Source organism: Kogia breviceps, chromosome 1 (assembly GCF_026419965.1).
Source record: "Kogia breviceps isolate mKogBre1 chromosome 1, mKogBre1 haplotype 1, whole genome shotgun sequence".
Taxonomy (NCBI): domain Eukaryota; kingdom Metazoa; phylum Chordata; class Mammalia; order Artiodactyla; family Physeteridae; genus Kogia; species Kogia breviceps.
The window spans coordinates 79,880,781-79,895,314 of record NC_081310.1 but is presented as its reverse complement, the minus strand read 5'-3'; the positions used below and the strand labels follow the sequence as shown (position 1 = coordinate 79,895,314).

The 14,534-nt window shown below is 39.9% G+C and overlaps 1 protein-coding gene across 2 annotated transcripts in view; it reads left to right on the top strand.

Annotated features, from left to right (window-relative positions):
* The window catches only part of NOTCH2 (notch receptor 2), a 182,463-nt gene that overhangs the window by 121,352 nt on the left and 46,577 nt on the right, over positions 1-14,534 (top strand). For both annotated transcript variants that reach the window (XM_059071567.2, XM_059071559.2), the window contains exons 7-12: positions 936-1,091; positions 1,627-1,815; positions 2,757-2,870; positions 3,704-3,817; positions 5,504-5,737; positions 9,450-9,560. In XM_059071567.2, the coding sequence (XP_058927550.1) occupies positions 936-1,091; positions 1,627-1,815; positions 2,757-2,870; positions 3,704-3,817; positions 5,504-5,737; positions 9,450-9,560 (918 nt within the window). The remainder of the gene's footprint in view (positions 1-935; positions 1,092-1,626; positions 1,816-2,756; positions 2,871-3,703; positions 3,818-5,503; positions 5,738-9,449; positions 9,561-14,534) is intronic.

The following is a 14,534-nucleotide window of genomic DNA, read 5'->3' as shown; positions in this document are numbered from 1 at the left end:
AAAAAGTTGGCAAGAGGGAAACAATTAAGTGCATTCCAGCTCTCCATATTGTCCTCTAAGGGAAGGTTTTTACCAACTGCAAAGTTAATATTGCTCTAGTCTTTCAGTTTAACAGCTTCTGGTTCTAGGAATAGAGCAGTGAAGGGAGGAATGTGATGGAAGGAGATTGCTTAGTGAGAGAACTTTGTGCCTAGCAGTTTTGAAATGTTCTTATATCTATGCCTTTCCAAAAGCCCCACCTCCAGCTTTGTAGAAGAAGCCTTAGTCACCTCTTCTTAAGCTAATTTCAGACTGGAAAATCCAGTTCCCATGTGAACTATGCAGAACATGAGGCCTAGTAATATCTGCAGAGTCCTGAGGGCACTTGAGCCAGGAATGTTGACACTATTAAAAAGCTGCCCAAGTATAGGCTGATGATGTTCAGCTGGTTTTTTCTTCTGAGGCTAGTGAAATGCAGGTGGCCCCAAGATCATCAGGTAGCATGATCTTGGGAAAGTAGGTTGCCTAATAAAATATAGGATGTATGTAATGTTTGGGACATATAGTAAATAATTATTTGTTGTTTCTCTGAAATTCAGATTGAACTGGGAGTCCTCTATTTTTATTTGTTAAACATGACAGCACAATGGGAAGCGTATCTCCCTTTTCCTGTCTCTATCATCTAACCATCTCACTTTATGGCCTCACTTTATCTACCCTTGGGGAGGGGTCCAGCTAAGGGCTCAGGGTCAGAGTATCAGGGTTGTCTGCAGAAGCTCCTTGCTTTGCTGCTGGCTGCAGCATGTCCCTAAGATTGGGTCAGGAAATTGCCTCTAAATCTTCATATTGGATTTTGATATGCCAGTCATAAGGTTTTCCCTCTTCCATGAAAGAGAAAACTGTTCCCCAAGTAAGGGACATTTTCTCTTTCTTCTCCTTACTCCACCCTGTGACAGGTCTCTTATGTCATCTGGATGATGCATGCATCAGCAACCCCTGCCACAAGGGGGCACTGTGTGATACCAACCCTCTGAATGGGCAGTATATTTGCACCTGTCCACAAGGCTACAAAGGGGGTGACTGTACAGAAGATGTGGATGAGTGTGCCATGGGTGAGTACACAGAACCTTTCCGATTCCTCATGGTGTCTGTCGAGCTCAGCAAGCATTTAAGCTGAGGCGCATTTTACTCTACGAGCACGTTTCACCCAAACCTCGGATCTCACCTGTTATATGCCCACTCTTCACGGCTAACCTTTCGGTGTAACCATATATTCTATTCTGGGAATTGAAATATATAGAAGGTTTGTACTTGACTCTTAACATAAAGCCCTACCTTAGTGACAGTATGGACATAAGAACAGTAGAGACTCGCAAGAGTTGAGGTTGTCCTAGTTTGTCTTTCTTTCCTTCTTTCCTCCCTTCCTCCCTTTCTTCCTTCCCTCCCTCCCTCCTTCCTTCCTTCATCTTGTTTATTTATTTACTTACTTTCTTATTGATTGATTGATTAGAAGAAAATAGGAAATTGAGAACCAGATTATTAAAGACCTGGCCCTAATGCTAATAATCTGACCCACTTCTGTAGTCCACATTTGTGGACACTCCATCAAGTGCTCTGATCCTGGTGCTTGGTGCTTGTGTCTTCCAGCCAACAGCAATCCTTGTGAGCATGCGGGAAAATGTGTGAACACAGATGGTGCCTTCCACTGTGAGTGTCTGAAGGGCTATGCAGGGCCTCGTTGCGAGATGGACATCAATGAGTGCCATTCAGACCCCTGCAAGAATGATGCCACCTGTCTGGATAAGATTGGAGGCTTCACATGTCTGTGCATGCCAGGTACATGGGCCATCAGTCTGTGGGATCTAGACAGGAGGCACTGCACTGTGCTTCTCTTAGGCAGAGCACTCAGTATAGTGTGGCAATTCCGTAAGCTCTGTTACTATTTAATCCCCCGCCAAGGGGACCCTTAAGGAGTAAGGCCATCTTAGAATTCTTAGAGCTATGGAAAGCAATCCCATTATGTCGAAACCCAGATACATGTGAGAGAAAAATTCAGAAGATTTTTAAAATGCAAGTATACTTTGATTTAATAAAGGATTTATCATAAAAATTCTTTAAATAGCAGGCTTTCCTTATCCCCTGATATGTTACAAATAGCATACCATTCCATTTATAGAAAATAATTTTACCCATAATTGTATAGGAACTTGCCATTTATCTCATAGTGAGATACACATGCTTTGTTATACTCTGGAACTCTTCTGCAGAGACTATTGCTTGAATCCTCAGACAGCACAGCTAAACCCAGCTTAAAAATGATGGCTGCCAGTGGCTGCTTTGCCTGATTGAGGGTGCTGGCCTCTCTAGCCTTGGCAGGCCTTCCTGACCTTGACTTGCATCCTGAGAGCAGCAGCATCTCTGACTCAGCTGGTCTTTTGGAACTTGGACTGGGGACCCAGTGGGCCTGGCACTGTCCTGAAAGCAAAGCCTGGACTGATCAGAGAATGTGGTTCAGTCTTTGTTGGCATGCTAGGTCTTACCAAGGTCTCTGGAGGTGACCTCTTCCCCCTCTCCACAGAGACATGGATATCCTAGAATATTCCCCTGTCTGGCTGATGCTTACAGTGACTGTTTCCAATCATAGCAGAGTCCTCTTTTCCCTCTGCAGAAATGTTGATACTCATAGAGGATATAGTCATCTTTGCAACTTTGTGCTTTCTTGGCTAGAACATGCCTTTGTCTTTTTCTAAGCCTCTTGTGTGGTCCATTTTGTTCAGGTTTCAAAGGTGTGCATTGTGAATTGGAGATAAATGAATGTCAGAGCAACCCTTGTGTGAACAATGGGCAGTGTGTGGATAAAGTCAATCGCTTCCAGTGTCTGTGTCCGCCTGGTAAGTGCCCACCAGCTGCCCCTGTTTTCTTTGAAAGCACAAAGCTGACTGGCCACAGGGAAGGGAGGAGGGAGAGAACGTGTGTGGGCTGTACATGAGGAAGTCATTAAAGCGAGTGCTTCAGGATAGGAGTGTATGTGTACAGAAATGGGGGATTTGTTTCAGCTAGTGTATCTTCCAAATCCTCTGTGGCCAGAAGTCCAAGTCTATTCTGAATGGCCCATGACCTCTCTGTCTGTGTGTACATTTGGGAAAGTTCATACCTCCCGGAAGCCTTAGTTCTAGGTTATTCAGGATTTTATTTTTTTCCTGTGGGTCATATTCTTGAAACCTTTCTGTGGGATGATTATTTTTAGACATTTCACCTATGGGTACGGGAACAGCCCAAGGCAATTCTTTCCAGAGAACGCTGTGTCTCTCCTTTTGCTCCCCAAAACTGTTGTTGAAGACATGCTAAATTTTCTGCCAGAATGCTAAATTTTCTGCCAGAGTCTATAGCCTCTCTTGTTTCTTTAGAGAGGAGGTCCCAGTCCTTCTGAAGCTACATTCACTTATTATTAGGGGGCACTGCCTATCACCATTCAGTCCCTACTCTAACTAGAAGTGAAATCTGTGCTGGGAAGAAAAAGGTAGAGAGAGACACACAGGTACCTCTGATGCCCTGAGCCTCACCCAGTTATCCTAGTTACCTGTTGGGGAGAATAATTCTACATTTGCTGACCCATGGGTATAAACCCTGCCAATAACAACCCAGTTCTCTTTGGGCATCATTCTCATAGTAAGGAAAACATAGGATAATCCTTTGACTTGTGTCATTGCTGTACCCTTTTCAGGTTTCACTGGGCCAGTTTGCCAGATTGATATTGACGACTGTTCCAGTACTCCATGTCTGAATGGGGCAAAGTGTATAGATCACCCAAATGGTTATGAATGCCAGTGCGCCACAGGTAAGAATTTTTCACTTCTTATTCCCCTGGTAGGTCTGCCTGAACAGAACAGGAGACCGTCCTCTTCTAGCTGCCCTGCCAGGCCAGTCCACTAACATGGGCTGCTCTGGGTTTAGAAAGAGCTCCTTCCAAGACTCTTTCTTGCTACTCTCACTGTTTCCTCTACAACCCCCGCCTCCTTCACCACAATCATGGCCTGGCCTGGACATTTCCATTTGGTGCTCCTGTCTTTCTTGGGCAGATGTTGGCAACGGTGAGTTTCCAGCTGGCTTGACCTACTCCTTTGGAAAAGGGAAGAGTTCCAGTTGAAAGCTAGTTTTCACTGGGGCTTCTCAGCAGGAGACCTGTCTCTGTTTCTTGAGGCAAGTGATCGAACAAAGGCCCAGAAATCTGGGGGCAGTGGTGTGCAAGTGCAGAGGTTTTCTGCATAAAAGATGACTGATGCTTTGAGAGTTGGATGTGTATTTGAACAGGGGAGGGAGCTCTGTCTGGGAAAGTTTGGGTCCTGTTTCCTGACTTTTGCTACTAGGGTCAAAAAGAATGTTTACAAATATTCTACATTTCTGATCTGTGGCGACATTTCTAATTTGGGAGTGGATTTGAATAAGCCAAATGTTCCTTATTACACATTTGCTTTTGCACAGACCATCATTGTGTAGAAAAGGACTAGAAATTAGTAGAAAAGGTGAATTCCCAGTTTCTTTTTTCATGTGACTGTTTAAGAAAGGAGTTATGATATAATTCAAGATATTTTGTCTTATTTTAGAAGATGGATTCTTAAAGGATTTTAAGCATCATGTGCATGATTTTTTTTGTGATCACAGAAAAGCAAACTAAGTCATAACAATAAACAAGGAGAATTACTATTTCAGTAGTATTGGAACATTACCACTTATTAGGCCTACTTAGAGAGGGCCCTGTCAGATGATCCACTTAATTTTCTTCTCTTTTCACGGACGTTTGTCTCTGGTTGGAGAGGTTTCAGGTTTTGTCTTCCTCTGGCCAGATTATGCTTGTGGAGAATAACCTTCACTGGAGAGAATTTACAAACCTTGAACTCATGTTTAAACGGGAGGAGAGCCCTCCTAGAGTCTTTTAAAAGGATTTAATGTTGAATAAAGGAACTTTTATTTGTCCCTTTTCTTTTAACCATCATAACTTGTTCATTCGTTTTATTTAACAAGTATTTGTTAAAAACTTACTGTATATGCATAGATCCCTGGGAGGCTGAGAGGAACAGAGAAAAGTTCTCTGTCCTCTCAGGTCAGAATTGGGAAGATAAGGTACATGAAACCATTAATATAGTACCTGTATATGCACTTGGGTTTGGGAGGAAAGGAATATAGAGATAAATATATTAAGGAAAAATATTGAGAGCTATTCCCCACTGAAGTCCAATATTAAATGAAGATGCAGTTAAAGCATCTCTGCAATGAAATTATTGATTATTTAGAAAAAGCTATTTGAATTCTACAAATCAGACTTGAAAAACTTAATTTTAAGCAAAACTCTCTAGGCTTGCCTTATAAATCAATGCAAATAGTCAGTTTCAACTGCTTATTGCTTTTTGCAGTATGAATTGTTTAAGACTTGGAATGTGTAGGATAAGTGGATGCCTGCTACATTTATGTTCAAGTATGCAATGTCTGCCTGTTTTTAAGCATCTTTGGTACAATTTCTTCCAAGGATTCACTGGTGTGTTGTGTGAGGAGAACATCGACAACTGTGACCCTGATCCTTGCCACCATGGCCAGTGTCAGGATGGGATTGATTCCTACACCTGCATCTGCAATCCAGGGTACATGGGCGCCATCTGCAGCGACCAGATAGATGAATGTTACAGCAGCCCTTGCTTGAATGAGGGTCGCTGCATTGACCTGGTAAATGGTTACCAGTGCAACTGCCAGCCAGGCACATCAGGTAAGCCCACACTGTATTTCCTTTGGAGTGTTCACTGTTTTTCAGACACAATTTACGCAGATGTCTCAGACTTTCTTGGCATATGCTTAGATACCTAAAAAATAGTCTTGATTCTAAGAAGCTCAGCCAAAGCCACAGCCAGAAATGTCTCAGAGGCAGATGGCTCTAGCCAGTAGAGAAATTAGAGACAAAAGCTTTGCAAAGCTGATGACTGTGTGTATGTGTTTTTCATTAAAAGGAGGCACACCACTTCAAAAAATTGAAATTATTATTTAAAATTGAAAGCCATCTTGCCTTTGTGGCTTGATTTGATTGTCTTTTTTTCTTTAACCTCCACCTCAATCAGATTAATGAAGTTGGTCTTCCCTCCCTCCCTCCAGCTCTTCCAGTAGTTTTTCCTCTGTTTCAGAGTCCAGTATTTTTAATGTGACACTTTTCTCCTGATATTTTTCTCTGGTGGGCCTTGGCCATTTGGGGGAGGAATCTAAAGGAGAGGAGAGACTTTGCAACACGTTCCACTGTCAGTTAGAATTCAGAGCTGCCATTTCCCATCCCAAGTTCCTTGCTGTTTCCTGACTCCAGTTGAATGACTGCTTGTTAGTCGTGAGGGCATGCTGCTCCTTGCTGGGGAAATGTTGAATTGTTTTCTCAGGCAGCAGCATTTCACAGGTTTCAGTAGATCCCGTTTTATTTATTCGAGGAATAATTGTGGTCACAACTGTGGTTAATGGACAGAGAAGTTCTGTGTCTCCAATCAAAGGAAAATGTATTAGTGGAAGGTTAACTAGTGTGTGCCTTTGTTAGAAGGGAACCTGCCAATATGAGGAGTGATTTATTGAGAACTCATTTTCCATTTAAGGAAAATGGCCTATGTAGGGGGCAGAGGTGGGGGAGGAGGTTAGCTGCCCTCATTTCATCTTGTTATTTCCAAATCCATTTCTTCAAACTTGTCAAAGGCCTGGTCTTCATCCAGGAACTCATACATGCCAAGTTTGAAAACAAAGTCCTTTTTGAGTTGCTCAAGCATACGAGAAACATCCCATGCCTTCTCAGTTGAAAATGCCTTCCCCCTCCCCACATTTAGATAACTCACTAAAAGAGCTGAATAGATCTTTGTGAAACCTTCCAAAAGCAATTTGCTTCCGGACTGGTCTCCCCGACATGAGAAATTGCAGTACGAAAAGAAATTTGAGAGATTTACAAGCAACTGAATGGATGCCTTTAGAATGGTGGGGCTCTTTTAGGCTTTGCTGTCTTTCCCCGTTACAACAAATGTACTGGACACCTGGGTGAGTGGTAGGCTGGCAAGCACTTTGTTTTCTCTGGGATTACATCATTATGCCAGGTTGGGTCAGGTGTGTTCCCTGGGGAGGAAAGAGAAGTCAAGGTGAAAGTAGCTGTCAGTGAGAAAGGCAAGCAGTGAATATCAGTGGTGTGCAGGCAGCGTAGAGAAGGAAGGCCCTGGTTCTCTCAGAAAACTGCCAAATCCATTCCTGTGGCTGTTTGGAGAATTAAAGCAAAGAGATGCAGGCAGCATAAAGAGATCTTAGCCTGAAATGGGTGGAGAAAGACCTGGCATGTACCAGGAGCCTGGGTGAAAGGATTCATTCAATCAATCATTATGAATAGACTCGAGTTCTAGAATAAGAACCCACAACCCATTCATAATATACTCTGAGTTGGTAGGTTGGGGTTTGGATGAGTGTGTGGATAGAGGGATGCTTTACAATTTGCTGGTTATAATTGTGGTTTCTCACTCACTAAGTACTTAAAGTGCAATACACTACCCAGAATCACTTTCGATGCCTTTTGATCACTTTTGATGCCTTTGATACCTGTGATCTTAAGTGAGTTTTTTTGGGTTCCAAGTCACATAAACCACCTTGACTAGCTAAAAGAATCATCAACAAACAAGCAAACAACAACTACAATACAGACAAGCAGAAAGAATTTTGTGAAAGCACACAGAAGTATCTTACAGATGCCAAGTGAGAACTGAACAATGAGGCTTTGGGGGGATGAACAGGAAGTAAGGGCCACATGCAGACCATAGGTCACCCAGTTCATGCTCCAACGTCTCAGTGAGATAATCTCATTGGCCCAGCTTGAGCTGGGTGTCTCTTCCTGCTAGAATGAAACATGGATTTGGGGGCAGAGACACATTGGATCTCCATGGCTGTTTGGGGCCTGCCTTGGTCCATTGTGAGTAAACGGGGGTTGTCAAACAAGGGCTAGACACATCTCCTAAAGGTATCCATTTGTAATCAAGGAATATTGAAGCCTTGCCTCATCTGTGGCTAGTAAGGCAGTATAGCCTCATTAATCACAGAATAACCAGTATGGTGTGGTGAAGTGTATGGAATCCAGAGAGCTGGATTCATGTCCTAACTGTGCTGATGCAGTTGTGCAAGTTCGTGATAAAATGGGTGTAACACAACTTGATTTGGCAGTGGAGTGAGGAGAATAAAGTTATGGAATGTAGGAGGCAGAGTACTTGGCTCATGATAATGGCTCAACAAATTGTTAATATAGTAATTATTATCAATAAATATTAATATAAAGTGTGAGTGAATAAAAACTATGGCATTTTGTTGTGGACATTTCGTTTATTAGTTTGTGTCCTAATTATCAGGCTTTATTTTTAGACTTTTTAAACTATCAAGATATTCTTCTACTATGATACCCAACCACCTCACTAAGTTCATGTTAAATAAATAATGAAATGTCATGAGTAGTTTTAGAGAATAATGGTAACAATAATGATTGGTGTATCTCTACTATTTAGTTACCCATATCTACAATTAAACCTTCCTAAACAGAGCCAAACTCTACCATTCATCTGGGGAACAGACCAGAAGAAAGGCAGCATACCCCAGGAGGAAGTTACCAGACTCTTTATCCTGAACTTTAGCCCATCACAGGGACAGTCAGTATCAAGCTTACAGTAGTAGATACAAGTTCCAAAATTCTAATTTTCATGCGAAAGCTTAAATTTTATCTTTGGAGCACAGTACTGTCACAGTTGTTTTCCTTGAAATGGCAGGTTTATTTCTCTCACTTAATGTTTGCTACATACTTAGGTATGAATAGCCCTGGTTTGTCTGTCAGTTGTTCTTTCAATTAAAATGGGATTCTTTGAAAAAAGCAACTGTTTCAATTCAGTACTCAAACAATTTTCCTGGAGACATCTCTGAACATTGACATGCCACAGAATTGCTTTATGAATGTTTTCTATTTCATCACATAGAACAGTAGAGGTATACTCAAGGGTCAAGGTATAATCAAATTATAAAGTTAATAATTTTGACAGCTTCACCAAAGTCATCCTTAAGTGAAACTATCTTTTTGTTTGTTTGTTTTAACTGAGTACATGGAGGTGAAGAATAAAAAGACCACTAGTACAATTTGGTGCCACTGCCTTGATTCCTGTTAAGATGCCAGCAGTCCTACCCCCATTGCTTTTGCATCATTAGTGCAAATCCCAACACAATGAAAACAACAAATGGTGACTTAGTATGGTTAATATAATCATTTTGACCTCATGATGCCCCTGATGGGGCCTGGAGGACGGCACTTTGAGAACTGCTACTTTCCTGTATTCAGGGTTGGCTGGATACTCTTTAGATTTCTTAACACCTGGCATCACAAGCAGAGATCATTGGTATTTTCTGTGCTAATATTGCATGGTTTCTCTTTGCTTTCATCTTTGCAGGTGTTAATTGTGAAATCAATTTTGATGACTGTGCAAGTAGTCCTTGTGTCCATGGAGTCTGTATGGACGGCGTTAATCGTTATAGCTGTGTCTGCTCACCAGGATTCACAGGTAATGCTCCTTTTTGTTGGGTGACTCCTCCTTCAGCCCCATCATTTTGGGAAAAGGGCATCTAAAGGAAAATTACTTTTCAAGTATTTCCTATTTCTTTGTCTCTTGGAAAGTTAGAAGTTTGTTTCTGTGCTTCTCTGGCCCAGTTTTCTACTTACAGGGCTTCCCTAAACTGTAACATGAAACTTTTCATTAGTTAGGGTTTTTAAGCCATGTGTTTATAACTAACTACCTGAAAAGAATTTCTTTTCAGACTTGAATTACATAGCTTTCAAAGCCACCCTTATTTTTCTACACTTAGTAGTGAATACCTTCTGTAAAGGCTTGGCCGAAGTAAAATTCTATGAAAACACTAAATGCTTTTTTCTGAGTACTTCCTCTTATGGGGGATTGTTGGGTAAGGCCAAAACTTGGGAGGATCAAACTATTTTTGGCTAGCACAGAGAGGTTTTTTTTCTCTCTAGGAGGAAGAAGGTAAGTGACTAAAATAAAATTGGTTATAATTCTTCTTAAATTATAAGCAGCTAGAACATTTATACACACACCGTGTGTGCACACACTCAAACTCACATGCATCTTCTCTTTTACCTCTTTTGTTGCTAATAAGATTACCTTTTATCTTTTACCCTCCTGATCAAAAAGTGCTAGAGGTTACTGAGCCTCTACTGAAGGCTTTTACTGACACATCCGTTTGTTAATGGCACCATCAGAGAGCATATAATGTGCCTGTCCCATCCTTTCTAGACAATGCCACATAGAAGCAGGCACTTACATAATGATGTTACCATTTAATAAATACCATGTGGTCATTTGAAACAAATGTGAGAAACTTCCCATGGAGCTCTTTAAACTATGATGTCAAAAGGCCATCAGAGCCAAGTGAAGAGATACCTCTTACTTGCTGGAAGCTTACTTCTCTCTGTACTTCACAAGCCTTTGCACTGCTTGGTGTGATTATGGACATGAGAGAGGAATGTTTATGGCCCACATGGGTCACTGTAATCTCTGTTCAATGGAAGATAACTCAGAAGACAGGTGTGGTGAAACCTCTTATATCTAGTGCCCAGCACTGCTGGTATAGCCAGACATAATTCTGTGTCCTGAAACGTGTTACTCCAACATTAAGTGACAGCCAACTGAATACACAAAAATTCCTGCTAGATAGAATGACATATGCATTTTTCAAGGCCTTATTTTGAGCTAGGCATTAAATTAAGTGCCTAACCTCATTGAATTGTCACTGCTATTATTATTTCTACAGTATTGATGAGAAACCCAGAGCTCAAGAGAGCTTAAGTAACAGTACTACTGCACTGTGGCCAGCATTCCACCCCAGGGGTCCTACTCTAGAGTCCATACTCATTCCCACTTCACTGGACAGCCTAAGTAGGTGCCTGCTGTGGTTTCTTTTTACATATGTAAGCCTTAGACTGGTCTTAAATTTTTTGGAAATGTCAGTGGATCATATGTTCTCTCTTTTTAACATTTCACAAATCAGGAAGGTCAAAGAGGGAGGACATAGGCTAAAAATATTCTAAAATAAACTTAAGGTGTAGCATGAAACTGCATAACCAAGAAATGGAATGTTTTGGTTACTGGGTGGTACCCTGTTCTTGGAATAGTTTTCTACGGCTGTTTTTCCTATTTGTTTTTTTAAGTCAGTTGCTGAAAATATCAGAGACAACTGTGATATATACTCATGACCTGTAAATATGAGGTGTTTTAGTCTTGCCTTTGTTTTATTTTAATACTACTATTTTTTAATTACAATTTTAATAACAGCTTGAACAGATTTAAGGGAGGTTTTTTTTTTTAAGACTAAATTCTCTGTTCTCTGCAGACCTCTGTATACTAAATGATTCAATAGGAAAAGTAAGAAATCGTGTGGTCCTCCTATAATACTTTCCAGTTTTATGAACTACTTTTTCAGTTTCACCTTGATGTCCATTATTTTGCTGACTTCTTATAACAGTCCATGAAAGTACATAGGTTGGATATGAAACCAAAAGCACAGGTAACAAAAACTAAAATAAACAAATGGGACTACATTAAACTAATGAGCTTCTGCACAACAAAGGAAACAATAAGTTGAAAAGGCAACCTACAGAGTGGGAGAAAATATATGCAAACAATATATCTAATAAGGGGTTAATATCCAAAATATACAAAGAACTCATACAACTCAATAGTAAAGAAGCAAATAATCCAATAAAAAATTGGGCAAATAACAAGAAAAAGAATTCTGTAACTATGTATGGTGACAGATGTTAACTAGACTTATTGTGATGATCATTTTCCAATATATGCAAATATCAAATTATTATGTTGTACACCTGAAACTAATATAATGTTCTATGTCAATTATACCTCAATTAAAAATGAAAAGACATTAGTCAGGAGTAGCTATATCCAGTTTTGGAAAATATTATTGGAAAATACCCAGTAATTTCCAGATAGAGGATATTGGCAGTGTTCACTCTAATTCTCAGAGCTACATGATTTAGCCACAGACTGATTGTATTTTTAACTTGTAAATCATTATTTGTATTTTGAAATCCAGTATCATCTGAAACAGGTGAGGTTCTGAAAGCTTTACAATCTACCAAAGCCTAGTGATTTTCAAATAGCATTTGAAAGGCTAATCATGAGTAGCTACCAATATAGCTAATCCTCATTAAAATGTCATTATATAACTATATAAAATCACCAAAATACAATTTAAAAAATAAATACGAGGTTTACAGTCTTGTCTCTCTCTAAATCTCTTACAGTATTTTCTAATCAGGAGTAAGGTGTATAAATGTTTATAAATTATAAATGTTGAACATGCAATTGCTTTTGGTTCTCCAGCCCTTAGTCAAGAGAATAATGGCATATCCTGAACAGGCACACTTCTAAGCACAAGGAGTGAGGAGCATTGAGTAGTGGCAAAGGTGGTAGAAAATGAGATCATGCCTTTAACAAGATTTAGAGTATGATCCGGAACCCAGACTGCATTCATCAGAAACCTTCAAAAAAAGTAAAAGTGATGAAGGAAAAAAAATGTTTAGAATCGGGGAAAAATGGGCAAAGGACCTTCTGTTTCCAAAGAAGACATACAGATGGCCAACAGGTACATGAAAAGATGCTCAACATCACTAATCATCAGGGAAATGAAAAAACCATAGTGAGATAATCACCTCACACCTGAAAGAATGGCTGTTCTCAAAAAGATAAGAGAGAACAAGTGTTGGCAAGGATGTGGAAAAAAGGGAATTCTTATACACTGTTGATGGAAATGTAAAATGGTACAGTTATTATGGAAAAACAATATGGCAGTTATCAAAAAATTAAAAATTGAATTACCCTATGATCCAGGAATCCCACACTTGAGTATATGTCTGAAGGAAGTGAAATCAGTACTTCGAAGCGGTATCTGCACACTCATGTCCATAGCAACATTATTCACAGTAGCCAAGATAGCAAAACAACTTAAGTGTAAATCAATGGATGAACGGATAAAGAAGATATGTTGTGTATATACAATGCGATATTATTCAGCCGTGAGAGAGAAGGAAATCCTGACATTTGTGACAACATGAATGGAATTTGAGGACATTATGTTAAGTGAGATAAGTCAGACAGAGAAAGACAGATGCTATATGATATCTCTTATATGCGGAATATAAAAAAGCCAAACTCATAAAACCAGAGAGTAGGATGGTGTTTACCAGGGTCTGGACTGGGGGGATAGAGGATTGGGGAGATATTGTTTAAGGGTACAAATTTGCAACTAGTAGATAAATAAGTTCTAGAGATAGAATGCATAGTATAGTGATTACAGTCAACAGTACTACATTATAAACTTCAAAATTGCTAAGAGAGTAGATATTAATTGTTTTCACCCCCAAAAGAAATTATAGCTATGTGAAGTGATAGAGGTGTTAGCTAACTCTGTGGTGGTAATCATATTGCAATATATAAAATATATCAAACTAGCACATTGTATACCTTAAACTTACACAATGTTATATGTCAGTTATGTCTTAATTTAAACATTAACAAAACAAAAAAGCAGATATGGAGGTTTTATTATCCTCATTTAACAAATAAGGCAAGTGAAAGATAGAGCTTGATGTGTCCATGGTCTTAGCTAGTGAGTCACACTGGTAGGACTGTGAGTTCCCAGAAGGCAGGGACCTCCCTAATTATCTTTTTAGCCAGCATTTTCTAAAACAGTGTCTAGCACAGAGGGAACACTTAGAAAATGTTGCTGAATGAATGACCAGAATCACATATGGAACTTCTGACATCCAACACCAGACTCTCGAGTCTGGACTATACCATGCTTTCATTCATTAAATACTAATTTGGGGGGCACCTACCTACAAGATAAGAAACACTGGTTAATTTCTCATTCAGTAGTTACTGAGCCCAACAAGGCACATAGCCTTGTGCTGGGTGTTTCTGATGCTGGAGTTTCTAATGCTACTTTAAGCATGGGACCTTGCTAGTGAAGCAGCTGTCAGTCCATCAAGTAGACTGCACAAAGAGGCACTTAACCCTCTCAGCTAAAGATGACTTGAAAATTGATTCTGCAAAGAGCTTTAAAAGCAAACGAAGGAAATGTGAGAGGAGTGACTTCTGAGAAGATTCTTCCCAAAAAAAGGACAGAAAATGAAAAAGCTTTTTCCTCTCATTCTCCACTGGATTGCAGGCTGAGGATAGTGCTACAGTTGAAGAGTTCTGGCTCTTATCTTGGTGCCAGTGGCAAACACCAAAAAAAAAAAATCAGAGGTTGAAGCTAAGAAAGTAGTATTTTAAAATAAGTTATTAATAAAACACTTAAGAGGAAAATAGCAACTACTACCAGATTATGGGTTTTTACCTCAAGAACCACCAATAATGGTTTAGAGAGCAGTGGAGGGTGAAAAAATGTTAATACCCATACTTTAAAGGGGTGTGTATATATTTCATTTGGAATTTCCTGTTCTA